Source organism: Lytechinus variegatus, chromosome 2, assembly GCF_018143015.1.
Source record: "Lytechinus variegatus isolate NC3 chromosome 2, Lvar_3.0, whole genome shotgun sequence".
Taxonomy (NCBI): domain Eukaryota; kingdom Metazoa; phylum Echinodermata; class Echinoidea; order Temnopleuroida; family Toxopneustidae; genus Lytechinus; species Lytechinus variegatus.
In genome coordinates, this window is record NC_054741.1 from 66,621,705 (window position 1) to 66,649,266 (window position 27,562).

The following is a 27,562-nucleotide window of genomic DNA, read 5'->3' on the forward strand; positions in this document are numbered from 1 at the left end:
TATTAAGTGCGGTCCATATCCATTTCAGATATTTCCTACACAGTGCTTGACATAGTGTTTTATAAATTGATCCTTTTTCAGATTGGAATATTAAATATTTATACATGTGTGCATGTAAGGATGAGGGTGTGTGTGGGGGGTGCATCTGTACCCCATCTTAAAATCTCAGTTGGTAGTCACACCACCACTGCAAGCCTTATTTTATCTTTACGACGTCGTAATCCTGGCTAACTAAAACGTTTCCATACTATTGCACACAAACCCATTTAACAAGTTGTGTTTCGTTAAAGTTTAACCAAGTCATTCATCAACTCCAGACAATCATGACGAATCCTCTTAACAAATACTGATAACTACAGTAATCTACCAGTATAGTCTGCGTTTGTTTCCGTGTTTACAACAACAGTCCCGAGTCAGATGATCTGTGACTATAGCTCCAACACTAAATTTAAGACATTATCGGACACAAAAAAGTTAAAAATGGTCATTTAACATTAGATTTGGACGGTTGTACGACTCGTACCAGCTGAGAAGTTTATAACAACGGCAATTAAAATCAAGGATAATTTATAAATCGACCCCTGTAACATTGTAAGGGTGAGTAGGCCTATATAATATAAAATGTTTCTATTCCTGCATATATGAAGAGTTTAAATCGTGCAAAAAGGACTAAATCCACTTTTGTTCATTCTTCAGAAACCAACATAATTTATTTCACCCAAATCTGTTTCTCTTCGAGAAATCCTTACAATATGTTCAAGAGTCACCACTATAGGTAACAACAAGTGGCGCACGTCTGTCAGTCTCGCCTACATTACGCAATTCAATATAGCAGCAGTACTGACTTTGAAAACTACTATAAAATAAGTATTCACAAAAAATCATATAATGATATAATACTAGGTCCATTGACCCTTAATGACATTTGACCTTGATCGTGTGACCTAGGACTTGTAAGTAACACTTGATTATTTCATAAACAATATCCATAAACTCTCAAAGTTATGATGGCGATTCAACAATTACCCCCAACAAAAAATATATCGACATAATACATTTAGAAAATGTGGGGGCCTCCATCTCAAGCTTAGAGCTTTGAATTGATGGAGGCTTCGAAAGGAAAGGGGATAGAAAAACATAAACAGTGCAATAAAATATTCATATTAAACCTTCTGTAGATCTATCTATGCCCTATGGACTTTAAATCCATTTTATCATATGGCATTTTCTTGCATGTAGAATCACCATGTGCATCAAACTGACTATAGCCGAACTAAAAAAAAAAAAATCGAGAAGTTTATTAAAAATGGACGTGAAATTTACGTTTTCATGCAAAGGGACTTAATACAGAAATACATAGAAATTTGTTCATAACAAAAAGAAATCTGCAGGATTTTTTTTTTCACTGTAATTTTTATAACGTATATGATTTTTTAAACATAGGAACAAAACTACCTGAATAGAAATTAACATTAATTTGTGTGAAAAAAAAGATTTATGAAGATTGAGCAAAGATAGATTTAGTCTCTTTTGCATGAAAACGTAAATTTTTGGTCCATTTTTAATGAACTTCTTATATACATGTATATGCATCATCTATTTAAAATATTCGATTAAATAATCTAAGTTTAATTGTTATTAATGTTTTATACAGTGAGGCGTAGAATGCTGACGCAGTTATCTTTGGTATATTTACTGCTGCTTTTTTCTCCGGTTTTAAATCTAAACTGGCAGGGTGAGCCCAAATTGTTGTAACATTGTTATTGTATGAGGTTCATCATCATGATCATAGGGTCATTATTTTCACTTAACATCATCGATGTCGTCATATAATGTAATTAGCTGCAGTCACTCATCATCATCGACAAGTTGTAACAAATCAACTGAGAATGATACTTCAAAGAAATATTTTCCTGTAATATCTCAACTTGATGAATGTTGTTAGATAATACTGTTCTACATAGACTGATATAAAAATAAGGATCTCTTTGTTATTAAAAAAGGCTCAAAGTCTAAATGTAATCATGATAACCATGCTTATGGCAATGCATGCCGGCTTTCCCGCTCACTCTCTCGATCCCTCTCGTTTCTTTTTTTTATCTTAAGCACAATGCACATTATGCCACGCAATTTTTCTTTCGATAAATCACAAATTGCGTTACATGTGAAAGTTCCAAGAAGTAAAATTATTTTATATTTAAAGTTCGGCATGATGTTCGAAATAATGAAATAATATTTTATTTCTTTGCGGCAAGCCCTGTGGTCGGAGTAATGTCCAAATCGGCATCAAGTCGCAGGCTATGATCACGTCATTACGACTTGGAATTTAATTTTCTTTCATTCCTGCAGCGAGGCTCGAACTAGATTGAATTTCGATTTCAGTATAGTTTTTTCACACTATTTTGAACTCTGATCGCTAAAATATAATTGGATAGAATATGCATATACATCTGTGTTATTACAATTTCTTTGAAATTTGAACCTCATAGTGTGCGCTGGGCCTGGGGGGGGGGGCCACTTCCATTCACGAGTGGATACCATGCGCGACCATGGGGTCTCGAAAAGCACCCTAAACACGTAATTTCCATATTCTGAAAATGCATTCTTAACAAGTATTGGCGTGTGAAACCCTACCCTTCAAGTTAACAAGTATTGGAAACAAAACGATACTCTTGGTAAATATTCCCTGAAATGAACCCCTAAACAAGTACAGGAATGTTTTATTGTTACGGGTCCTTCGGTCGTCGGCTTTACCTTATTTGGTTTAGTACGACCCCACCTTCTACACCTCGCGCAAATAGGACTCTAAACACGTAGTGTTGGGGCAAAAAGGACATCCTTTATAAAACATTTCAATTTTGTTTTATCATCCCCGCAAATTCGACCCTAAACACGTAATTTTCCTAGCGAAATAGATACCCTTTTTTCATTATTTTTGTGTTGTTGACACCCTTATCACGTTACGTACGTAACGTGCCCTATCGTGAAAAGGACCGTGAAAAGGACATCCTTTTTACGTGTTTTTTTGTCGCGCATGGTATCCACTCGTCAATGTAAGTGGCCCCCTGGGCGCTGGGCTTTAGTCATTCTAGCTATAGCTCTTCTTCATGCGTTTTATTGTGTATATTGTATTTTATACATTACATGCTGATCCTGAAACAAGCCTACTAGCCTACTACTTTGGGAATCTCGGGGTTTTTGTGTACACAAACCTGTTATTTAAGTTGTTAAAAATGAAGTGTGCAAATGAAAGAAAATGAATGATTGATGAATGAATGAATGAATGAATAAATGAATGAATGAATGATTAAACGAACGAACGAATGAACGAACACACGAATATGCGGATCATTTGCCAACCTTTTAGATGTGTTATCTTACATTCCAACATTTTAGGTCTGTCATTCTGCATTCATCAGTTCATGACTTTGTAATCAATTTTCAAATTTGTGTTATACCTATAACTTTCATAGCTCATTCTCACACAGTTTTAGCGATTTTTTCTGTGTCAATAGATAATACAAAAACTGATTGTGAATGTAAAAAGAGAAAACTGCTTAAAAATCTAGGCGCATTTAACTTAAACGATAAATGAACACTATGTTTATGTATCTTTTATCAAACTGTATTTTATCACAGCAAGACCCGATGAATGTGGTCGAAAATATGCTGGGATCGACACCCAAATCGTTGGGGGAGAACCCGCAGAGGAATATGCCTGGCCCTGGCAGGTCGCTATGTTGGAAAATGGAGAACAGATTTGTGGGGCATCCTTAATCGACCCATGGTGGGTCATTACGGCTGCTCATTGTGTGTAAGTATTTTAAAACATTTGTTTTCAAACACGACGTGTGCATTTCCATTTGTCTGGTGCATGTCCTAATTGTTCAATTGTGCGCCCTTCTATGTGTGGATCCCTCGACTTTCAAATATTCAAGTTCACAGACCACTCAACTACTTCATCGCAATTCGATTTAAATAGAATCTGACCATAGTTGAAGGGCCGGGAACAGCATACTTATCCTCTAAATCATTAATAAGGGCGAACGACTATGATTTCACTATTAAAAGTGACGAATGAAAAATTTATCTCTTAAACAACGGAGAATAGTCCATTAAAATGGGAATTCTTAATGCAAAAAAGGGGGAAAAGGTAGTTGTAATGGAGGAGTGGTATATGTTATACTGAAGAAGCACGTACCACATGTACCAGTAGTATAAATAGTGGTTATGGTGGTGGTAGTAGTATGTCATAGGGGGATACAGGGGGCGCCCTCTCCCCCTATTGGCGTAGCACAAAAAAGAAAAAGAGGGGAAAGACGGGGGGGGGGGGGGAGGAAGAAGGGAAACGAGAGGAGAAAAGGAAAAGAAAACAAAGAGGAGGAACACGAGTTAATAAAATAAATTGAGGGGAAGACTTCATGGACTTGGAAAATTAAAAAAAAAACTTCATGTCACAATAAAAAAAAATCGTATCGGCTGAAGTCACTTAAGTCTAATAGGGCCACTTCGATGTCGATCGTATTCGTCAATATAGGACCAGTTTTTGTCATGGTCGTCATCATCAGTAGCAGCCACCACCAATCATCATCATCTTGGTCATCAACATCATTATCAGCAGCAGCATCATCATCACTTATTTTCATATCATTTTGAGATATGCCCCTTGATCTGCAAGTCAGACGAAATTTTGGTATCTTCCTGGCTCTGTTAGTATGAACTCAGGATCCAATGTATTCGAGGTCCAGTGATATCAAGGTCCGCCATGCACCATAAAAATATTCTACGCATCGATCATCGCTACGTTCGTTTTTCATTATCATTATTATTATTATTATTTCTGACTTTGCCTTTCAGTGACCCATGTTACCTTTGCGAGCCGCACGTCTTCGAGTTCCTCGCTGGCTCCATCAGCCTGACTTCCGAGACCAATTCCACCCAGGTCCGCCGCGCGTCCAGAATCTTCACTCATCCCGAGTTCGATCTACTCGGTGATGAGGAGGTCGATCATGATATTGCCCTGTTCATGATGTCGGAGCCTTTCAATCTCACTGAAGATTATCGAGTAAATACCATCTGTCTTCCAACGAGGGATATGGACGATGAGTTCGGCGCAGGGAAGACCGCGACGGTCACAGGTTGGGGGACTCTTGAGAGTGGAGGTAGATATGTGAAACAGGGGCAGACTCTATCTATTTTGTATGAAGACAGTTGTAGTAGGATAGTAAAGAGGTTACAATAAGTCCATTGTAATTTGTATGTCTTGTGATTCGAAGAGTAAATGGTCGATTTTAAAAGGATCATGTAACAGGGGTTCTGAACAAAAATATGAGGATTTTTATTCATGAATAAAATGAACATGACTAAATACAGGTTTTACTTTGGTTCTAAAACAGTAAGAAAATGCCTTTTGCATCTTTTGTTGCATTTTCATGAACAGAGTAGCCTATGCTGTTCGGTTCTTTTGCCCATTGCTAAAGTATCCAGACACAATGCAATGCCTTATGTTGATCTTGATTTTCTTCAAATATTATAATCAGTTTTTCTATCCGTAATCCAGAATCCGACTATCCGGATACGATGTATCAGGTGGATGTTCCCATTTACGACCAGGAGCAATGCAACAAATCACTAAATGGCGAAATAACTGATAACATGATTTGCGCTGGCTTGCCGGAAGGAGGAGTCGATGCTTGCCAGGTAATGATGGCGACGATGGTAGTGATGATAATGATGAGGAGGAGGCGGAGGTGAAGATGGGGAAGGATTATGATGATGACTGCGGTGATGATCATCCGATAGAAATGAAGAGATGTTGATGATGGTGATGACGGTAATATATTGACCATGATGATGAGGAGAAGAATGATGAGGAAGATAATGATGATGAGGATGATATAGATAATGATAAAGATGATGATAATAAAGATGATGATGATGATAAAGATAATGATGATGATGATAAAGATGATGATAATAAAGATGATGATGATGATGATAATGATTATGAAAATGAAGATGGTTTTGTTGGCGATTGCGCTGTTGGTAGTGGTGGTCATGATGACGGAGATGATGATGATCGAGATTTAAAGTACTCCATTTTTCTAGGGCCTCATTAAAACAGAAAATATTTCTGCAATTGTGTTCAACCTTTAGCACCTTGTGCGTTTGTTTAAATTGCATTTTTATTTTACATTGTCGTAAGAATACTTGGTATCATTATCTTAATTTACAAGATATACGATCGCTCTTTTTCTTGCATGACAAGGGTGACAGTGGTGGCCCCCTGGTATCACTTGGAGGGGTTAATAACGACCAGTATTACCTGATTGGTATTGTGAGCTGGGGTGAAGGGTGTGGTGATCCGGACTCGCCCGGTGTATATACCAGAGTAACTCGCTTCGAAAGCTGGATCCTACCTATCTTTAACAACAACTACACCTTAGATTCATGTAAGATTATTTTGTTTCAGCAAGGCATGGGGATTGTTTTTTTTTTTGCTCTTGCAAGGCTTATGAACTTTTCGTTTTGCTTTCGGACTGCTAAGTTAACGTAGTAAATAAGTTCATCATATTAGCCTGCTCAATTGTATTCAAGGAACATAAATCAATGGAGCAATCAACACAAGACACTGAGTATTACCAAACTCGCTTGGCGTTTTCTAAGAAATATCAATTGTTGGTGATGTCAACGTGGACCTCTTTATAAGTATGTAAATACTGAGTACTTTTCTCAGTTCCTTTTCCTCCTTAACAATTAAAAACAAAATTTGTTAGTAGTATTCTTTCACCTGTTTGTCATTTCTCTGTTCGAACGTTTAAGGTTTTTTATTTCTTGTTAGAAAAAACGGAAATGGAAAAAAGGGTTACTGAAACAGTAAACGGAGAGAAGAACGGTGTATACTGCAAAATGCATTTCAAATAGAAAAAAATAGTGTTTGTTTTCTATCGTTGTTCTTCTTATTTCAATACGATACTTTACATAACATTTCTTTCAACTCTTTAATTGTATTCTTTTATATATAAATGTTTGTAATCACCTTAGGACGGTCAAATATGCCTGAATTTCAATCAATTAAAATTTGAAACTGATAGCATTTGCATGTGAAATTTGATAAAACTTTGGCTGTGATTGAAATGTCTCATTTAATATTTTAGATGTTCCATGCGTTTGTCCACAACCATTGTCATCGGCTGTGATAGGGGGACTGACTTCTTTGTCGTTACTTTTAGCCGTTTCGATAGGCTTCAATACAGCCCTCATTATCATGTGGAAAAAGAACAAAAACAAAGGTAGGGTATACATTTTTGTTCAATCATAAAATAGTATTACAACAAATGTCACTGCTTTTAAAGTGTATTATAATGATTCACTCTTATTTCAGTTTAAATTCAATTTCAATTCATTACATCAATATTAAAATCAATGAATCAAGGTACAATAAATAAAGAAACTCTTGCCTAACATTAAGTATCATGAAGCAGTAAATAAAATATATTTGAAATGGATGCATACATCCCAGATCAGAAGTCTGAATTTCGAATCATTCGATAGTGATATTTGCATTGGCGAAAATCGAAATAGTGACAAAAACTGCAAAATAAATATATTTATGTCTTACAATCATTGATAGTTTAGAGGTCTCCCCCTAACAATAAACACGAAAGAGTAGCTCAAACAGTTCAAAATATATTGATATTGCTTGAATAATTAAAAATTACCACAAACAAAAACTAAATTATATGCATAACTTTTCAATTTGATCGTAAAAATCAGCTAACACAAATTGTATTGTTACAATACATGTGCATGATGGGAGTCAGACTTTGTTATTAGAATGATCGTGATCTGTCCGTTGGAAGCTTGCGTTGTCAAATTTCGAATTATTGGTCTAGATCCTTTTCTATTTCAGTCGGGAAAATGAGGAGCGGCGTATTATGTTCAGTATTACTATACATTTTGTAATCTTATTTCATTTTCTTTGTACAGGAGTCCAAGATAGCCAAAAGGGAGACATTGGGCACACGTTGACAGACAAAGAATGAAATGAGGATGGAACACACGAGACCACCCCATCCCATTCCCCAAGAGATGATCGGGGATTTGATAGGTGGTGCCCGCGCGCCCCCACCACCATCCATTTACTCATCATTTACAGTATGTAATTTTGCAGGGTAGTCGTAACCCCACGGAATTCACTAGTTCTGTTATGAGAACGTTTTCATGTTATACTTATTTTCATATTGTACTACACATTTTTATGATCCACTGCTGACAGAAATTGATCAGCTTATTCGTATTTCCTTTCATTTATGTTTATAATAACGGTTATTATGTCTGTTTTGTGATAAATTGTAATTTATATGCTGGCAGAATTGTTAATTTTTGCTAAGATAGTAGTTTTTTATGACAGACGATGGCTCAGTTTGTTGCTTTTGCGAAAGTCCGAGAATATTCTCGAATTCTGACCCGTCGAATATTAGGTTTTCTTTTTGATCCAGATAGTCGTTCTTGTTCATATTGCAAAAGTGCAATACAAAATCAGTTTCTGACGAAACAGCACTTATAATCATTTAAATTGTTAATATACGTTAAATCTGATTTAAAATAGCAATGTTCGTTTTAATGATTTCATGTAGAATAATGCCTCTTTGTGTTTTGTGTTTATTATTTGTCATTAATAAAGAAGGTAGTCATGTATCGTACATTCATTTATGCGCATATTTTCATTTAATTTCGATAGGCCTGAAAAAGTAGGAAAAAAAATCCTAGATAAGAAGGTGCAGAACCTATTTTTGTTTACTAGTTGAGTTATTACTACTTGTACTATAACCTGGACATACGCACCCACAGGGAAGGTGAAATGATCACGACGTACAACCCGGTTTTATACTTTCAAGAGGTGTGATGCTTCATATTAATCCAGGATTGTGTGTGTGTGTGTGTGGGTGAGTGAGTGATATGGGTTGTGCGGAGGATATTATACAGCAACAAGGCTTAGGCGATTTGGTTTCACGCCCACTTATGAAAATGAGCAGAAATATTGATTGTGTGCGTGTGGGTACGTGCAGAGTGTGTATGTGTGGGTACGTGAGAGAGTGTGTGTGGGTGAGGGTTGATGGGTATGTTTATTGTAGGTGCCGTGGCCAAGTGGTGTAAGGCGTCAAACTACACAATCAAGTCTGGGGTTCGATTCCCGACAAGGCATTTTATGCCCTAGGGCAAGGCATTATCTACGCGGCTCTTTTTATCTTGAATCAAGCAAATGAGAACGTCTTTTTGGTAAATATGCGTGCATGTGTATGTGGCAGTGACGGGTGTGGGGGGGGGTAGGGGCGTGTAAGGATAAAGTGAGCATGTGGATATATGAATCTTATTAGCGTATGGGGTGTCTTTTGGGGGGATTTGGATGGGTTAGGTGCTTTGGTCTAGAGCTTCTTTACCGATTGTATCACATACTCCATATCATACAATATGGAGCATTTTCATGATTTGTGTCATTCTGTCATCAATGTATGTGAATACGCATGCATGTAAGGGAAAGGGAGAGAGTGGATATTACTTGTATGTGAGAGTGTTTGTTTGTGGGTGGGTGTGTGCATCCTCTCGCTGAGGCAGAGGAGTTCCGACACTGGCAAGCAAAACGAACTTTGTACCCCTCCTGCTCTCAACAGCTGATTTTCAAAACTTCAGTTCTACCTCCTCAAAACGTGCTCCCCAATATATACCACTTTAGTTCTACTTCCACAGGATCTTAACTGCCTCCCATGCTCAAACCAGCCTACGTCATTGATAATATCAAGTTGCCGTGAACTATTCTCCTCAAAAAATGTTTGGAAATCAGAATTTGATCGATAATCACTCCTCAGTTTCAGTAAATATTAATTATATGATTATATGCACCATTCAGTTATCTTTAAAATGATACCCTACATGATATGATCATGGTTCATATGGATGTGCAGTGCCTTGAATTGTGGGGGCAAGGTCAAAATTAAACAGTTGCAAAATGATACGATATTGAAAGTCACTGTTCTTTTTTTCGTGGTAATGAGCGAGTTTCTCAGCGATTTCTTTTTTTTTTCATGGACCTTTTAACATCAACGTTAACATGTAATCAAACACACCTCTGCGCAAGCAAACACATAACAAACAAACGTGCATGGGTATTTCCAACCACGACTCAAACCATCTCACAGAACCATCACTACATACACCACAACAAAACATATAACAATGAAGAGCAGGGGCTTGATTTCAGTGGATTTTCATCTCTATTGACACGGACAGAATCATGTTCTTCATTGACCCTTCATCGTCCATGACTATTTTTGCTCGTTTTGCAGCTTTTCAATTCGGACCTCATCAAACACTTTTGAATCCTGCTCTTTTCATGATGGAAAGATCATAACAAGCATGGTATCATTATTTTTCAAGATAATTAAATGATCGTTTGATCGTTTTAATGATATCAAATATGCATTGTGTAAAATTGGGAGTTGGGAGAAATTAATGGCCAAACTCAGATTTCCAAACTTTTTAAGGGGTTTATTTTATAGGCCTAATAATGACCCACCGAGTCGCTGCCGTTTCAGAAATACCTATTTTGTGCGTGGAATTGGATGGGTGGGTGGGAGGGAGGGGTCGGTGATAGGTGATGATTAGCACGTCATGAAAAACAATGGCATATCGTCAACGTCGTAGAGAAAAGTTTGTTAGCAATATTAGACATTTTAGAGGCGTAATTACCTACAATTCCGTCGGTTCCCCCACAATGCCGAAAACATTCAACACGCAAATGAAACACGATACAATGCATGTATCTGTAGCAAGAAAAGAAAGAAAAATAATTGTGTTTATTGGAAATTATAATAAGATTCTCATGTGAGTCATAATAACGAACTGACATTATCAACACTCTTACTGCACCAGTGGTTATTGTGCAATCAAATCAAGCTGTTCACAACTTCTAATTTTTTGTTCCTCTCACCTTGGAACAGACAAATAAACGAAACAAAACGAACATATGAATAAACGCAATTCTCATTACTTGTAATCATTCAGGGGTAATCAAGCAATAAGAAAGTTATTCGTATATATCGTCATTATATCACTCTGAAGATTGTATTTTTGTCATATAATTGTCATGTTGCGCGGACCGATCGGAGCCAATTAATTGGCATGTTTTCTCATTTCACGCTGTGAAAAGTAGATTTAAATGTAATCGACTAACGACATTTCTGGATTTGATAATCGCAATGTTTCTCCATGTTTTCACCCATTATGATACAGGTACATCATAGAAACCGTCTCAATTCGACACACAAAAAAATACTGTATTACCAATGAGTAACTATCGGTTTGTTTAAAGTCCTTTTCGTTCACGTATCCAGTCGGCTTTACCAAATATTACTTATTATCCTGTCAAATTCACTGCATAACGTCGACTTGATGACTACAGATCAGTAAACGCCTTGTGACACATCGCACGTCTCTTCTCACCAGATATAAAATTCGTCATAAATTGCAATTTTTCGATTTTTTTTTGTTTTTATAAATTGTAGGACAATAGTTCTTATGTTTTAGAACAAGATTTTTTTCATTTCCGACGGACGTCCCCGAAAATTCTTGTTTCTGACTTCCTGGTTATGTTCTGTTTACACACATCAGGCAACGTCTCCAGCGTCGTGTGGTGACAACTTTCGTTATGTTTGAGATAGTTCTCTTGTTGTCCGTGGTTCTTCTTCAAGAAACAGGTAAATATTTAAGACTATTCACTGCACTCATTATCCTTTGATAGCCTCGTGTCATGAAAATTAATTGAAAAATACTCCATGTGCTAATCATTTTTCTCGTAACTTCTTCTCGAAACACACGACCCCCTTAGAACTGGTCCCGTTGCCAAGTAACGCTCAAACACAAGGGCGAGGATTCCAATGCACCAGAAAATTTCAGAATGATTTCGTTAACCTCTTGTGTAAGTAAAGTTTTCCATAAAGTATCAGCAAATCGTTTAGTTGACAACTTGACAACAAATAAGTACATTGACCATAATGTACAGAAGGCTTTAACTTATGGTATCTATGGTTGCGTGGAGCACAATCAAGTCCTACATGAATAATGTCACATAGTAAAGCCAGGGAACGCATTGTACATGTCACGTTCTTTGACTTAGCTCATGCTTTTGGTAGTGTATCTCATGAGTAAATTTTCCATTCCCTACGTCGATTTCATGTGCCAAATCAATCCGTCAGTGTACATCGGTAATCTATATGGTAGATTGCAAGGTCAAAGGCAATAAATGATCATCTGAAACATTTATGTTAAAAAAAGGTGTGTTCCAGGGAAATCCCTTTTCACCTATTATCTTCTTGTCATGTTTTAACCCCCTCATTGAATACCTCGGTCAAATGAAAAATAGTCTGGGAAGTGACCTGAATGGCACCAGGATCATAATTACCGCGTACGCCGACGATTTTACTTCAATAACAAATAACAAAATACAACATCAAAAGATAATCCATAATTTATATTCATACACATCGTCGATAGGACTCAAATTAAAACCTTCCAAATGTTGCAGTCTGTCAATCTGTGGAGGTAACCCGAAATAAATCAAGATCTCAATCGGCACAGAATATATTCGTTCAATCAGAGAAAAGCCCTTTGTGGGTCAAATATATGTTTCAGTGGCAAACCAGCTGAGGTATATGATTTTGAAATTGCCGATAAAATCCAAAGATTAGACACATTATCTGTCCGCCCTACCTCCATGAAAAAACCCACTTAGATAAACTCGACGTGCTAGCCGATAAATACCTAATTGGTTAGGTATCCCTTCTCGAGGTGCCCACATCGCTATGTCCCTCTTAACTCAAGGTCTCAATATTCCATGACAATCCGACATTTACAATCAATCCCAATCCACCGCTTTTAGCAGATCGAGAGTTAAAGCGGATTCAGTAGTTAACCTAGCGATTGACTCTGCTATGGAGAGAGAGTCACATTGGTCCCGTGAACTGTCGTACATTGTAATGAAACCCATCGTAGAGTTGAATCTTGAAAACACTACCAGTGTTGAGACTATAGTCCATGGCACACTGTGAAGAAAACCGTTAAGGAGATAATAGAGGAAGACCAGTAAAATATTGGTTTGATTAGAGTCTCTCTGGGTTCAGGGACAAATTGCCTTATTGTTGTTTCTGGAAAACGAGAACTATGGCGCTGTCACACCTTGGCGTTTTAGACAGCGTATGCCCGACGTATGAGGAATTTGGCGAATACGCTGGCGTACGTCGAATACGTTGCGGGTAAGTTTTGCATAGGTTAAGAGTACGCTAAAACACGCTGGTATACGTCGTCATACGGTGAGGTCGTCGAAAAATGTTGTGCAAGCACAACATTTTTCGACGTATGCCAGCGTATGGCTCATACATCCCGCATACGTGGGCCATAAGTTGTAGGCAAGTTACGCGATCGTTGATACACGTTGACACACGTTACTCGTAAGTTACTCATAAGTCGATGTACGTCGAGATAATGTCCAGCGTACCCTAAAACTTACTTCTAACCATTGAAAATCAAGTTTGTATAATCTTCCAAAACGAGTTCTCAGGTTTGTTGTTAATGCGTATATTGACTCTTTGCCCTCTTATACAAACTTACATACCTGGGCTAAAGGCCTAAATTATAAGTGTTTATTCTGCGCTGGTACAACAGGCACCTTTCAACATATTATACTCTCAAACTGCCCAGTCTTCCTTGAGAGATATGAGTGGCGTCACTCTGAAGTTCCTGCACAAAACATTTCATGAAAATTTGACTAACGGGAACATTTATACTGACTCTGAAGGGCATTCAATCGCAGGGGGCCCATACCTCCCAACATTCTCACAACATCTATGCTCCATGATTTAATAATTTTTCGGAAAAAAAACAGAAAGAGACAATTATGACCGAATGAACAATCGCATTTGAAACCAACCTTGATAATGCACACCAAAGGAAAGTATGACTGGATCGTTAGGGACATCAAGGAAAAGGGCTACACAGTGTCTAGGCGATAGAAGCCGGAGAAAGGGGCCTAGTAGACCAGAATGGCAAACACCGCCTTAATGAACACTCCTGAGAATAACAAGCTCAAAAATCCGACCAACGAATACTTCCATACCATTTCTAAACTCGCCCTACTTTTTCGATATTTTACGCAAAAAAGGGCGAACCTGGGGGAGATACGACACTTGGACCCGTAACCATCCCCAACATTATTCACTTAGTCAGGCTTTTTAGTGTATTAATTAAAGCCAAATACACTTTATCATCATTACTTTTCAAACTTTGTAATGTCGGAAACTAATTAATTTGATCTGAATACACATTAACATATATTGGTCGCGTCCATTTATTCAGCGTCCCATTGTTATACTTCCGTATTCGCCGTACATTTTCAATTTATGCAGTAACAAATTAATTTGATTTATATCCGATTCTAATTTAGAAATTTGATTAAGTGTTTTTTTTTCAATATGATATCAATGAGAGCTTTAACTTTATTCTCCTGCATTTGATGTTACTTTGAATAATTTTCTGTATTGGTATGTGTTACTTTTGATATGTACCCCATGTATTGACCTGCCATTCGTCTGGAATGAAAAGGTGGACCATGGGCCCGCAACACAAAGCTTAACAATGATCAAAGAATATTTTTCTACGATTGATTGCATTAACTGCATTGTACAATCAATCATAAAAAATCAAGCGTGCTATTTATCGCTAACCTTTGTGTCTTTTTTATGTATTTATTATATCATTGTCTTTTAGACTTGAATAAAGTCATGATGAAACAACAAACTAATGATCAGGCGCGGATCTATTATTCCATGAAGGATGTTCCTTTTCCTTGAGATTTTGCTGATAGTCTTTTTTTCATAAACCACTATAACCCCACAGCTCTTGCTGCTGGTCAAATTTGCCCAGAGATCGTTAAGTGTCCACCAAAGACGTTGGCAAGTGGAGACATTGTACAATCAGAATTAATGGAAGTCAAAACTTCGGCCATACCAAGTGGGTTCAATTTTCCTCCTGTTCAATCAAAAGGATTCTACTGTGCAGGTAAGAACATGATAACTGACAACTTATTATACCCTTGATAAGCAATGTGGAACAAAATATCAATTTTTAGGCGATCTTGAGAATGTCCAAGTACTCTGTAAATGCAAAGGAACTATTCTGCTCCCTTATCACGCTCCTCTGAGAGTGAATGAGGGACTAGTCGTAATGGAGTGAGATTTCGGTCTTTCAAGAGTGAAATTTCACCCCTTTCGGAGTGAAAGTATGAAAAATTGCACACTTTCACTCCAAAAGGGTGAAAACTTACTCTTGAAAGACCAAAATCTCACTCCACCAGGACTGGTCCGTCAGATTATAGCTCCTTTGCCTTGAGAGTGTATATTCATGTGTACTGCCTATCTCACGGATGGACTACCACGGATGGACCTCCCAACTCCCTGACTACCTCGCATTTCATATCCCTAGGAGGAAGCGTCCCCCTCCAGAGGACGAGTTTCCTGGAGGATAGCTCCCCTGATCATATCCCCAAGATGACAACTTACACCAAAGAATACAATTCTCTTGGGGGACAACTCCCCCGAATACAACTCACACCGAGTACAACTCCGACATCTCCCCCATGTAATGGTATAGACGACTGGAAGATAAATTAATCTTATAACTGCGGCCGACGCGTGTACAATTCGAACTGTAAAATTCGCTTTCTCTCTAAAACCTATACGGGGGACTAGTCATCCTAGCATGTCTGCATGGTAAGACATCTTACGGAGTAGTTGTCTTCCAGGAGAGCTGTCCTCTGGGGACAGGGGGAGTTGTCTTCTTGGCGAGATGTCCTAGAACCATATACACTCTGAAAGAATAATTTGTGATTTGAACTATTATTTGATTCTGTATTGGAATCCTTGGAGAATATACTTATTAAAAGGAGAATATGTTTGTTCTAAATAAACACATAAAAGGTTCTTTTAGACCAATAACAATTTAAAGACCACTTCACATACAAAGAGAAAGGGAGAGAGATTTGCAGAGAGATAAGATAACCAAATTTCATTTATGATTGAATTTACATTTCAAATATACTTTGTATGATCAAATAATTATTTAAGAATATGTTAACATAATAATAAAGGATATATAGAACTTATAGCGTAGAGATAACCCGTTTCAGGTTAGCTATGAATAACCAACCTGTTCTTCCTCTTGGCCATATGCCTGCACTGTGTGTTAGTAATATATCTTACGTGTTTCATCAAAAATATTTGTAAGCACTGTTGGTCCTACAAATAACAAGTCAACGATAATGTTTTCATTCGTGCAAAGTCCCGATTCATTTTTACTAAACAACTTGGAGTCAGAGGTAGAAACTCCCTTAATGTTTGCAATCTGTTTCCATTTCCTTACAAAAGACCCATTCTTACGGTCTTTAAGACTTGTCGGTGGTAATGAAACTGAGGGAAGATTAGTTGTCACATCTCAAGCTGACCCAACAACTGATTTGCTCGTTCATCAGCGAGATTGGCCAAAGGATGCATCGCGGTTCGTCTGCAGGTATCTAGGATATGAAGGTAAATGATCACCAGAGCTAACCCCTGGAGGTTGGTGGATATATCCCACTGTTTGTGAGAGGGGGTGGCAAGTACACCCCCTCCAATTTCTAGAAAGATTTTTTAGCAAATAATAAATTTGGCTCTTTTAATCATGTGAATTCATCGATGAAGTTCGTTAACAATGCCTAAACCGCGTTGGCATTCTGTCGCTTAGCTTTCCTCTGAATAATTTGAACGTATTTTGCCCTTTGATACAAAATCTCATGTATGGCCTTCTTGCAGTGTACCCATTGCATTGCAAGACTTAGAGTAGACCCAATGTGTCATTTATGATATAATAAATATAATAAATGTCAAATATGGAGAGTTGCAAAGCTATACACAAAATACTTTGTAATTGCTCTCCATTTGGCACCTGGTGAGTTAAGTATCACGATGATGGGGACCTTGAATTTCTGGGGGGGGGGGGGGGGATGGGTTGGGTCTTCCCTCTTTGACATCTTTGTTCATTCAGTATGTTAATTGATTTAATGCGAGGGAACGCAGCGGTGGACCAAGGAGATATCTCCTTGGGTGGACCAAAAGAAAAACTTCGTGTTTTCGAGCTCTTGTAACATAACATTCCTCTTGATATAAATTTGCACTTCCTGTCTGCGAACATACATTAAAAGAAAAAGATTTATTTTCCAATAACGACAGTTGGCTTCACGGTACACTTCTATCCCCCTCACATTCACAACGTTTTGCAAAATCGAACTGAAAGGAAGGAATTTTATCTGTACGATAGTTCATATCAAATGTTAAAAGACATGTAAGGGTAATGGCAGAAGTAACAATAGAGAAGGTTTGAGCGTTATTGAACATTTTACGAGAGTTGAAGTGTTTATTGACAAAAAAGGAAACTTTTTGGACATCGCGATTCGTGAATACACTTTTCCTTCAGATTAACTGGCTGACAAATTCCAGCAACGTACATGTATATGATACTCAACAATCGCTTGGCTCCTTCCCAATCATCCAAACTCTTTCAATCTTTGCTGTTCTGTGCAACATTTGTAGTGGATGCAGACATCCGCAATTTGGATCTATTTGAATAAGATATTGAAACATCTAACGCATATCTTGCGCTTGTTTAACCACTTGCTTGGGTGATTCTGAAGAGGATTAAAAATACCACTTAGTCAAAGAAAAAAAAATCAAAATCAGTTGGTACTTTAAACCCGCATATTAACGCGGAAGTATTACCACCAATTAATTGATTGGTGGGGATTTTTTACCTGATTGCTAAGAAAGCATGATTGCTTGTAAGCAAGCAACCAGAGGACCGACGGCTTAAGATCCTCTCCGAAGGACCTGGTAATGAGGATTAATGTCTTACCAAAGGGCACTTAGCGCACCAAATGAGAATCGAACCCGGGTCACCGGAATACGAATCCCCGCTCTACCGACTGAGCTAGATATCGCGCCTCCTATAATTGGATAGAGTTGGCAGATATAATCTGTTTTAAAGTTACGAGTAGTTTTTAAATAATCATTTTACGTCAAATATCTTATGAAAAGAAACATACTATAATCTAAGGTGAATTACATGTAATTCAACCAAAGGCTTTAACATCACTGGATAAAGTCACTCATGAATACCCATTGCGAATGATGAATGGATCTAAAGTCCATTTCATATTACTTCGTTAAGCAACGGAAGTCACCATTCATCTTGTATTTTCTATTTGTCTCTTAACAGGTGCATATGCAACAGTAGGAGGAGATCTCTTTGAGATATCATCCTCATCTAATAATTCTTATGATGCTGTGTCTCTAGGATGTCCAGCTAATATGGATAACATTACTCGCTGCTGGTATAAGCGTATGGAACGGAAGATCCGTTTGGACAAGAGTATTGCTATTGTTTGTTGTACATGTGAGTATTCAGAATGATGCGATTTTCTTTGAAGGGCAAATAATTTTTCACAATATGAGTTCAATTCAATATCAAAGTAAACCGATTAAAGTCAAATAAAACAATATGTAAAGATAAAGTACTGGAAGTTCAACAAATTATAACCAAATTAAATGTAACGTCATACCCGGCAGGCAAAAACACTTTGTACATTCGGTGGCAACGAACGTAGTCTAATAACCGATTATTTTAGTCAGCTTGTTATTTCTTCGCTCTAACCACTATACCACTTCTATACCAGTCTTTATAAAACAAAGACTGGTTATCAAATATTATATGTTTATTATGCCAAAGTATTTGATTTCGAATATCATTACAGTTAGGGTTAGACATAGGCTAGACACATCTTTCAATGTGGTAACAGTTCTAAAAGTTTCCCAGGCCGCCAATATTTATTTGTAAAAAGTTGGTATTTTCCTTTCGTTTATAATTTTCAGTGTTTTAGTACTGAAATTACAATTTAAAAGGAACGAGATACCTCCTAGGAGGTCAATATGAACACATTTTTTTCCATTTTTCTGTTTTGTCATTCGAAAACCTTCCTAACCATTTTAACCGAAAGCTTAGCATTTGATGGTGTACATCAGTCATTATTCCACCATTAATATAATTATCTGTTAAAGTACATCTTTTAATTTTTTCTACTTTTCTGTTCCAAATGAATCTAAACACTATATTTATTTAGAATTTTCAGGAATTTCGTTGGAATGGAATGAACAATGCTCAAATGTATTATTTGACTAAGTGCTAAACATTTAAGAATAGTTACCCGACCAAAAATAGCTAAGTTTCGTTTTGACCAGCGTTTTACGAGCAGAAACGGGATTGCAGGTGTCGGGCGTTGAAGCAGCGATCCGTTGCTGTGATGAACTTTGGTTTGGCGTTGGTATGGAGGTGTCGGAGAGGGACCAGCATTCGACTATGTGATGTATGGAAATGAAGACTAACCACGCAAGCTTGATGTGCAGCGTTGTAAGCATGCGCGAGAGAGAGCAAGATGGCGTAACATTAAATGGCAGACACTACTCTACATCGGTGTGCTATTATCTCATTATTATGTATCCCTTTAAGAACCACAACACAAGAACATAACAGACTATAAATACGGGGAGAAATGGACCAGGGGCCCATTTGGAATCTATCAGAACTTCTATCAAAGACATCCGTTCAGCTCCGTAGTCAAAAGCGGTATGCCGCTAAACCAACTTAAAACCCCCGCCGAGCCAACATCCGCATGTGCAGAACGCCGCTCTGTCAACGCTTGCGTCATCGCTAAAGCAACGTTGGCTTCAGCGGTGCACCGCTAAGGCAACAATTAGCGTTCTCGAAATTCGGCCCCCTCTCCCTTCCGTTCAAGGAACGCTCCAACAAAAATCGGGCGATGTTACCTGGTCTTAAGTTTGTTTTACAATGCAATTACAATGCAGTGTTTGCAGTTAGGGAAGAGAGAAGGGAAGAGGGTTAAATTAAAATAGGGTTTTCCCCCCTTTTTCTCTACAGTCATTATTTAGTGATAGAGTGAATTTTAATCTTAATAATGACCGATATGGATTTTCAGTTTCTTTTTTATATAACAGTGCTTATACACACAATCAGTTTAATTAATTATGGTTATCAGGACCGCTTACAATTCTGCATATGTGTTTTCTATACAACAGCGTACATGTGCAACACACCCCGTGGTAGTCCTCTAGGTCTAGAAAGCGGTAAAATACATGATGATGCTATTTCAGTTTCAAGTGAGTGGAGCGAGACCACTGTGGACAAAAATAAAGCTCGTCTTAATGGTTACTCTGCGTGGCGCCCTAACATAACCCACGACGCTGACCCCTGGCTACAGGTTGCCTTTGATTCCGCTTTTATCATCACAACTATCATAACACAAGGCAGACCAGTATTTGAAAGACAGTGGACGACCGCATACAAAGCGTCCTACAGTATGGACGGAACGTCATGGGCCTTCTACCAAGACACTTCTGCTAATACAGACAAGGTAAACATCGATATTGCATCTTGTCCTCTTTTAATATCCTATACAAAACAAAGCCTGAAACAACTTGGAACCAAATCTGAGAACAGAGAGGGGGAGATAGCGAGCGTAATTAAATACTGTTTCAATCCCAATAATTGCATTATTATCAGAGAGATTTTAATGAATACACCCATGGCCAAACGCCTGTGTGAACAAAACCTCACGTGGTTGTTTATGATTTGGTCCAAACAAGTTTGGGGAATATTTATATGATATTGACTGGCCTTGGGGTCTTTAGATTGAGTTTTACAATTTCGATAACTTTTTTTACATTAACATCAACACTGTGCAGTGTGTTGTCGCCAGCAACAGAATCATATTGCCCCGACTCTTAAAACGAGGGCAATGTGGATCTTTCAAGGACATTCCACAGTTAAAGTGAAATCCATGTCATTTGCACCAAACATAGAATCATAGAATAGTAAGTAGCACCTGAATATTCCAAATATGCAAAAATTAACGTGGGTCTATGTGCTTGATTTTGTGCTATAGAGCTTTGAACGTTCACCCAAATGGATGTTCTTAAGAATTACGCATTCAAAAAAATTTGGAATTTTTAGACCTCACGAGATCACTACAATGAGTTTAATCCTCTATTACTCAGTCAAAATCCATGAATATTAGATTTCGCAGCATAGTTTCGAAACATAGTTAATAATTGTATTCTTTAAGATGGAAAATATAACATTGCTATTTGTATGCTCTTTTACGTTTACGATCACCGTTTTAAACAACGTTTGAAAACGCTGATTCTGTCCTCGCAATGGAAACATAAACACACCCTCAGTCTGGGTCTTAAAGATGGTGTGAAAGACAACAAAAACCCAATCTCAAAAATGTGTAATTTCAATACAAATTTGAGAAGTTCAATAAATGCAGCTGCACTTATTCAAAACCCATGTCATTTTCACCAAATTTTGCATAGAAGATATATTTAAAAGGTGTAAACATTTAAAAAAATAGGGGTTCATGTTTTTTATGTTTTCAAATAATCAGCACTTTTATCAGAGCAAATGTGCTTTTGAAAACTGCATTCTCTGATTATTATTATCATGATGAGTAGGCCTAATCTTAAAGGGGAATGAAACCTTTGGAATAAGTAGGCTTGTGTCGAAACAGAAAAATCAAAGAAACGGATCAACGAAAGTTTGAGAAAAATCTGACAAACTATGAGAAAGTTTTGTGCATTTCAATAATGCAAGCACTAATTCTATGGAGATCCTCCCATTGGCAATGCGACAAGGATGTGTGATGTCACATGTGAACAACTTTCCCTTTGATGGACTATAAAATACCCCCAAAATGTCTCTTTACTTTTTCTTATGGTGATACATATTCTTTATCCATGATGTATTCTTTAAAAAATTGTATTACATGCCCTCCTATAGAAAGAACACATGATCTACTGATAGATGTGATAAAAGAGGCAATTTAAGTGAAATATATACTAAAGTAATGGGGAGAGTTGTTCAACAGCATGACGACAAGTGACATCGCACATCTTTGTCGCATTGACAGTGTGAGGATCTCCATAGCATTAGTGATTGTAATATTCAAATGCTCATAACCTCATTATTTATCTGATTTTTCTTAATTTTTCGTTGATCTGTTTCTTTCATTTTTCTGTTTTCACACAAGCTATCTTGATCTAAAGGTCTCATTCTCCTTTAATATTTGGCCTACTTTAAACAGTTTATCCGGCATTATGAAAATTATGAATTACCATCTTATCATACAACCATGTTTTTGCGTTTTCTTCAGGTCTTCTCAGGAAATTACGACGGTGAGAGTCAAGTAGAACACAGCTTCTCTGCACCCATCGTATGTAGATACTTTCGTATCCATCTGCTAAAGAGCTTGGGTTATAAGAGCCTCAGGTTAGAACTCACCGGGTACGGTCCCATCAATGAATTATTAGGTGAGCACAAATAATGATCAGTGATCATGATGTCAGTGCTTCCGATCGAATTTGGAACTAAGCTAATACGAAGTTTTAGTATTCAATTAGAATTTAACGTTTGAACAATTATCGGAAATTATAATTTAAGATAAGATTTAGTTTTTTTCACACCAAATATAGAAATTATGGCGCTGTCACACCTTGGCGTTTTAGACAGCGTATGCCCGACGTATGAGGAATTTGGCGAATACGCTGGCGTACGTCGAATACGTTAAGGGTAAGTTTTGCAAACGTTAAGAGTACGCTAAAACACGCTGGTATACGTCGTCATACGGCGAGGTCGTCGAAAAATTCTGTGCAAGCACAACATTTTTCGACGTATGCCAGCGTATGGCTCATACGTCCCGCATACGCGGGCCATAAGTTGTAGGCAAGTTACGCGATCGTTGATACACGTTGACACACGTTACTCGTAAGTTACTCATAAGTCGATGTACGTCGAGATAATGTCCAGCGTACCCTAAAACTTACTTCTAACCTATGAGTAACGTGCTTTGAACGTATGTGTAACTTAACTCCAACGTATATTGACGTATGAAGACGTGCTCCGGACGACCACAAAACTTACTGAACGTGTTTATAACTTACAGCTACCGTATAATGGCGTATTGACAACGTTTATAGGAATTGGTATATAAAGGTGGGGTTCACAGGAGGAACCCATCAGAACTCACGAAGACTTCATGGTGAACAGATGCCCATGCCATTCGAGAGATGGAGGGTATCGTGCGGTTATGATTTGAATAGTCGAGCGGCAGCCTTTTTATAGGCTACGACACGTGTTCGTCAGCGATACGCTGCCGCGCGCTATGCGTAAGTTAGGCTATCGTGGGGCATAAGTTGTGTACGCCAGCAATACACTAAGCATTCGTTGGAATACGTTACTTATACGTTAACGAAGCGTTCGATATAAGATACTAATACGTTATGTATACGTCCAACTATGAATACTCTAAGTATACGCCCACAGTTGAAAAAACGCTGTCTAAAACGCCAAGGTGTGACACCACCATTAGATTATACGATATCTGATAAATGTGTTTAATTCTATTTGTGCGTGAATAGTAATAAAGATCTAGTACTATACTCTAATACGATTTGACTTATAAGCGGATTTCGAACTAGCCACAAAGTCATTTTACAGAAGCAGATATGGTGAAGCTTGAACACAATCAGAAAAAAAAATATTTGACAAGTAAGGAATTTTTACAAGTTGCAAAAAAAAACATTTGTTCACAATATCCACACAATCGATGGCTAAAATCATGAGGCACTGCGACTTAATATCTGGACTGATACTCGTGACACTACTTCAACTGACTTCACAGGTATGTCTCTGGACAATGTCTCTGGACAATGCGTAGAAATCCACTGCAAATAATGTAGAGTGCACTGATATCCAAAATTAGATTGAACATCTAAAACTAACAGATTTTCTCGAATCTCATTTCATATTCTAATCTTAGGAATTTAGAGAATTCCTAGGAATATCTCGATTGGGGAAGTTCAAGAAGTACAATCTGTTTTTCCTCTTGCTCGGACAGAAGCCGAAAAACTCACGGAAGAAGTAGCCTTAGATAGGCCTGTGGGCATTAACTTGCCTTGCTATCGATCTCTCAAAGATATTTCATTTAAATCGTTGTTAATTCTTAATCATTTCAAGTTTAGCTGCTATGAACCAAGAGGAATCTGGATGTTCACATCCCCTGAGAGGAAGTAAAATGGGAGTGGAAGATGGGCAAATCCCAGATTCTAGGCTTACTTCTTCATCGTATCAAATTCTTGGTGGATTCCTTTTTCTAGCGCAAAATGGAAGATTGAACGGCGGAATGGATTCTAATAGGAAAGCTGGCTGGCTAGCCGTTGATGACGACCAAGACAAATGGGTGATGGTGGGTCCGTTATATTTGTATTCGTCTGCGCACAGAAAAGTCTGTGCTTCATAAAGACATGTCTAAGACTTATCTCGCTACGCATTTGACCGAAAATTTGGAATCGGTCGATGTGCGTTTTAGATTTGAAATTAATTATGAGGGATTTGCTCTTTTTTTCGTCTTGACAAAATGTTAAGAGACTGGTAATTGTGCATAGCATAACAAAAATGAACAAAATATATAACTTTTTACAATTTGGTTTATTATGTTCTTTGTGATTTAAAACGGAGTTAAAGCTAATCACTTACGCTTGTTCTAATAATTAGGAACATTCCTAGGAAGTTCAAGATTTCATCACAAGGAGATGTCCTGAACATAAATCATACAGTAATGTGAAAATTTGATGTAGCTAAACGGTTCCACAGATCTTATGATACATTATAAAAAAATGAATAAATAAGATTTTACAGAAAAATTAGTGAATCATTCGACAATTGATATTAAAGGTCTATTTAAACAAAATATAGTGAATTAGTTGGTAATTAATGTAAAAGGTCTATTTCAAACAGAATTTAATGGTAAGATAATATTTATTGAAGGAAAATGTGTAAGGATCCATACCCCAGATACCAATTCTCTTTATTTTAACACAATATACGATTACTGGTCTGGGGTTCTGATACTCTGCTGCAAGAACTTTGGGGTAGGAGGGGGATGGGTACTGATTAGCTTTCCAAGTTTACTAATATTCTTTGCATGAGGCAAGGGATATGGATTTATTTACTTTTTTTATCCATTTGATTTTTTTTCTGCGAATGTTTTGACTCCTCAGATAGATGTTGGTCAAACCTCTCTCATCACCGGTATTATTGTACAAGGGCGACACATGGAACATCAATGGGTAACGTCTTTGAAAGTGTCCTATTCCCTTGATGATTATATATGGACATTCGTTTTGGAACCACAATGCGATCAACAAGTAAGTTTGCTTGAACGTTACAATAAAGCAATCAAGCATTCAATCTTTTTCCTCTGACATTTTCCTTAAACAAATGGGATGTTGCAAAAAATATCTAGTAATTTTTTTGGAAATTTTTAACAGGCCTGAAAATGGGACATATTGGGAACTCTTTTGTGGCCAACAGTATGCGAATCTTTTTCTGGAAAATAATGAAAGGTCAACACACGACCAGAAATATTTATTCATATATATTCAATCTCAATATAAGCCCCAATTAACCCTAATGAACAAGCGCGCGAGAAAAACATATTTTGTATAAAGTATCATAGGTCCCTGTGCACAAAAACGTTGCAATTTGCGAATTTGCGGTATACAACATTGTTATTATCATTATTATTAAACGGCAACGAACGTAGAGAGCAGCAACACTGTGCAGTGTGTTGCTGCCCTCTACGTTCGTTGGTTCCAATCGAATGCAACTAAAAGAAATCATAAGTATCTTGATTTTCAACCAGTCAAAAGCACTCATTTGGAAATTGCGCTTGATATTTGGGGGTAAGGTAATGAACGCAATTCTTTCGGCAATGGTCCTCTTATTTTTATTTTCATTTTTTTTACAATATTTCCCCTCCTCTAATTTTATTCCCTTTTCTTCCTGCCCCTCTCTATGTTCAATTTTATCCATCCTTCCCTTCTCTTTGTTTTTTTTCATTCCCGCCGAATCTAAATCGATTTTTCTCTTTCACTAGATCTTTCCTGCAAACTACGATAATGACACTCCTGTGACTATTGTGTTCAACCAGCCACTCACTGCTCGCTACGTCAGAATTCACCCACTCACATGGAAGAGTGTCTGCGGCATGAGATATGAAGTCCTTGGTATACGAGATTAGGATAATTTCAATAGCTAAAATATTTACAAAAAAGGGTCGCTTTTTAAGTCGTAAAGGACAAGTCCACCCCAACAAAAACTAATTGATTTGAATAAAAAGAGAAAAATTAAAAAAGCATAACACTGAAAATTTTCATCAAAATGGGATGTAAAATAAGAGTTATTACATTTCAAAGTTTCGCTTCATTTCACAAAACAGTTATATGCACATCTCGGTCGGTATGCGAATGAGGGAACTGATGACATCACTCACTGACTAGTTCTTTTGTATTTTATTATATGAAATATGAAATATTTTATTTTCTCATCATTGTCATGTGAAATGAAGTTTCATTCCTCCCTGAACACGTGGAATTCCATTATTTTAACATTTTGTGCTTCAGGCAAGGAGGTCAAATTCATAAGAATTGAAATATTTATATAATATTGACTGGCCTTGAGGGAGATACCAAATATATTTCCCAAACTAGTCTCATATTGCCCCGAGTCGAAGACGAGGGCAATATGGGACTAGTGAGGGAAATATTTTTGGTATCTCCCAAAAGTAACGCCAGTCAATATTATTATTATTACCTGTTCAACACTTTCTGGTACATTAAATTAACAAATTGATAGATAAATAATTGTTGGACTTACCTTGGTCATGCCTCTAGTGTCGATTCTGCACTTTACCATTATGACGTACTTTATGACGTACATTAAGCGCTCGGATCCAGCGTTGTCTTTATTATGACGTATATTGTTAGTGCGCGGATCCTTATGAAGCGTATCTCTTTATACGCATCCACAAATGCGGTTGGGATTGATGAGCTCGCGCTCGGAATACGGATATTATGGACCGCCAATTATTGTACGTAGGTGCAGTAGGAAAATTACTCTTTTCGGGGAGGAGGGGTGTACGAATATTATGGTCACTCGTCATTCAGCTGATCGCTGACCGGGCCATTGTGACAGACAAAATACGCGTTTATATCATGTCGCCAAAATGCCTCATTCAGGTAATAATGTATAATTCAAACAATAAAAAACAAAATAAATAGTGAGTGAGTGACATAATCGACTCTCTCATTTGGATGTAACTGGCTCGTTCATATAACTATTTTGTTAAAAATAAGGGGAAATTTAAAATGTCATTACTTTCTTATTTTTCATCCGATTGTGATGAAATTTTCAGCATTGTGCTTGTCTAATTTTTCTCTATTGATTCAAATCAACATTTTTCTGAGGTGAACTTGACCTTTAACCATAAAAGGCCTGGGGCAGACCCCCC

At 37.4% G+C, this 27,562-nt stretch overlaps 2 protein-coding genes across 3 annotated transcripts; both read left to right on the forward strand.

The window, feature by feature from the left end:
• Positions 1-301: 301 nt before the first annotated feature.
• Positions 302-8,705, forward strand: LOC121408720 (trypsin-3-like). Of its 2 annotated transcripts, XM_041600324.1 has the most exons (8): positions 302-597; positions 1,655-1,735; positions 3,640-3,814; positions 4,858-5,162; positions 5,561-5,700; positions 6,269-6,452; positions 7,158-7,292; positions 7,990-8,705. In XM_041600324.1, the coding sequence occupies exons 2-8, from the start codon at positions 1,666-1,668 to the stop codon at positions 8,043-8,045; spliced, it is 1,065 nt and encodes a 354-aa protein (XP_041456258.1). In that variant the 5' UTR covers positions 302-597; positions 1,655-1,665; the 3' UTR covers positions 8,046-8,705. The 2 variants fall into 2 exon arrangements, with proteins under 2 accessions (XP_041456258.1, XP_041456259.1); XM_041600325.1 differs by lacking the exon at positions 1,655-1,735 and having other exon boundaries at positions 304-597.
• Positions 8,706-11,707: 3,002 nt separating this feature from the next.
• Positions 11,708-26,339, forward strand: LOC121406920 (lactadherin-like). The gene is made up of 10 exons (XM_041597794.1): positions 11,708-11,756; positions 14,950-15,111; positions 15,535-15,690; positions 16,476-16,634; positions 18,358-18,534; positions 20,232-20,566; positions 22,367-22,523; positions 24,234-24,457; positions 25,272-25,418; positions 26,150-26,339. Exons 1-10 carry the CDS (start codon positions 11,708-11,710, stop codon positions 26,291-26,293), a joined length of 1,710 nt encoding a protein of 569 aa, XP_041453728.1. The 3' UTR covers positions 26,294-26,339.
• Positions 26,340-27,562: the final 1,223 nt, after the last annotated feature.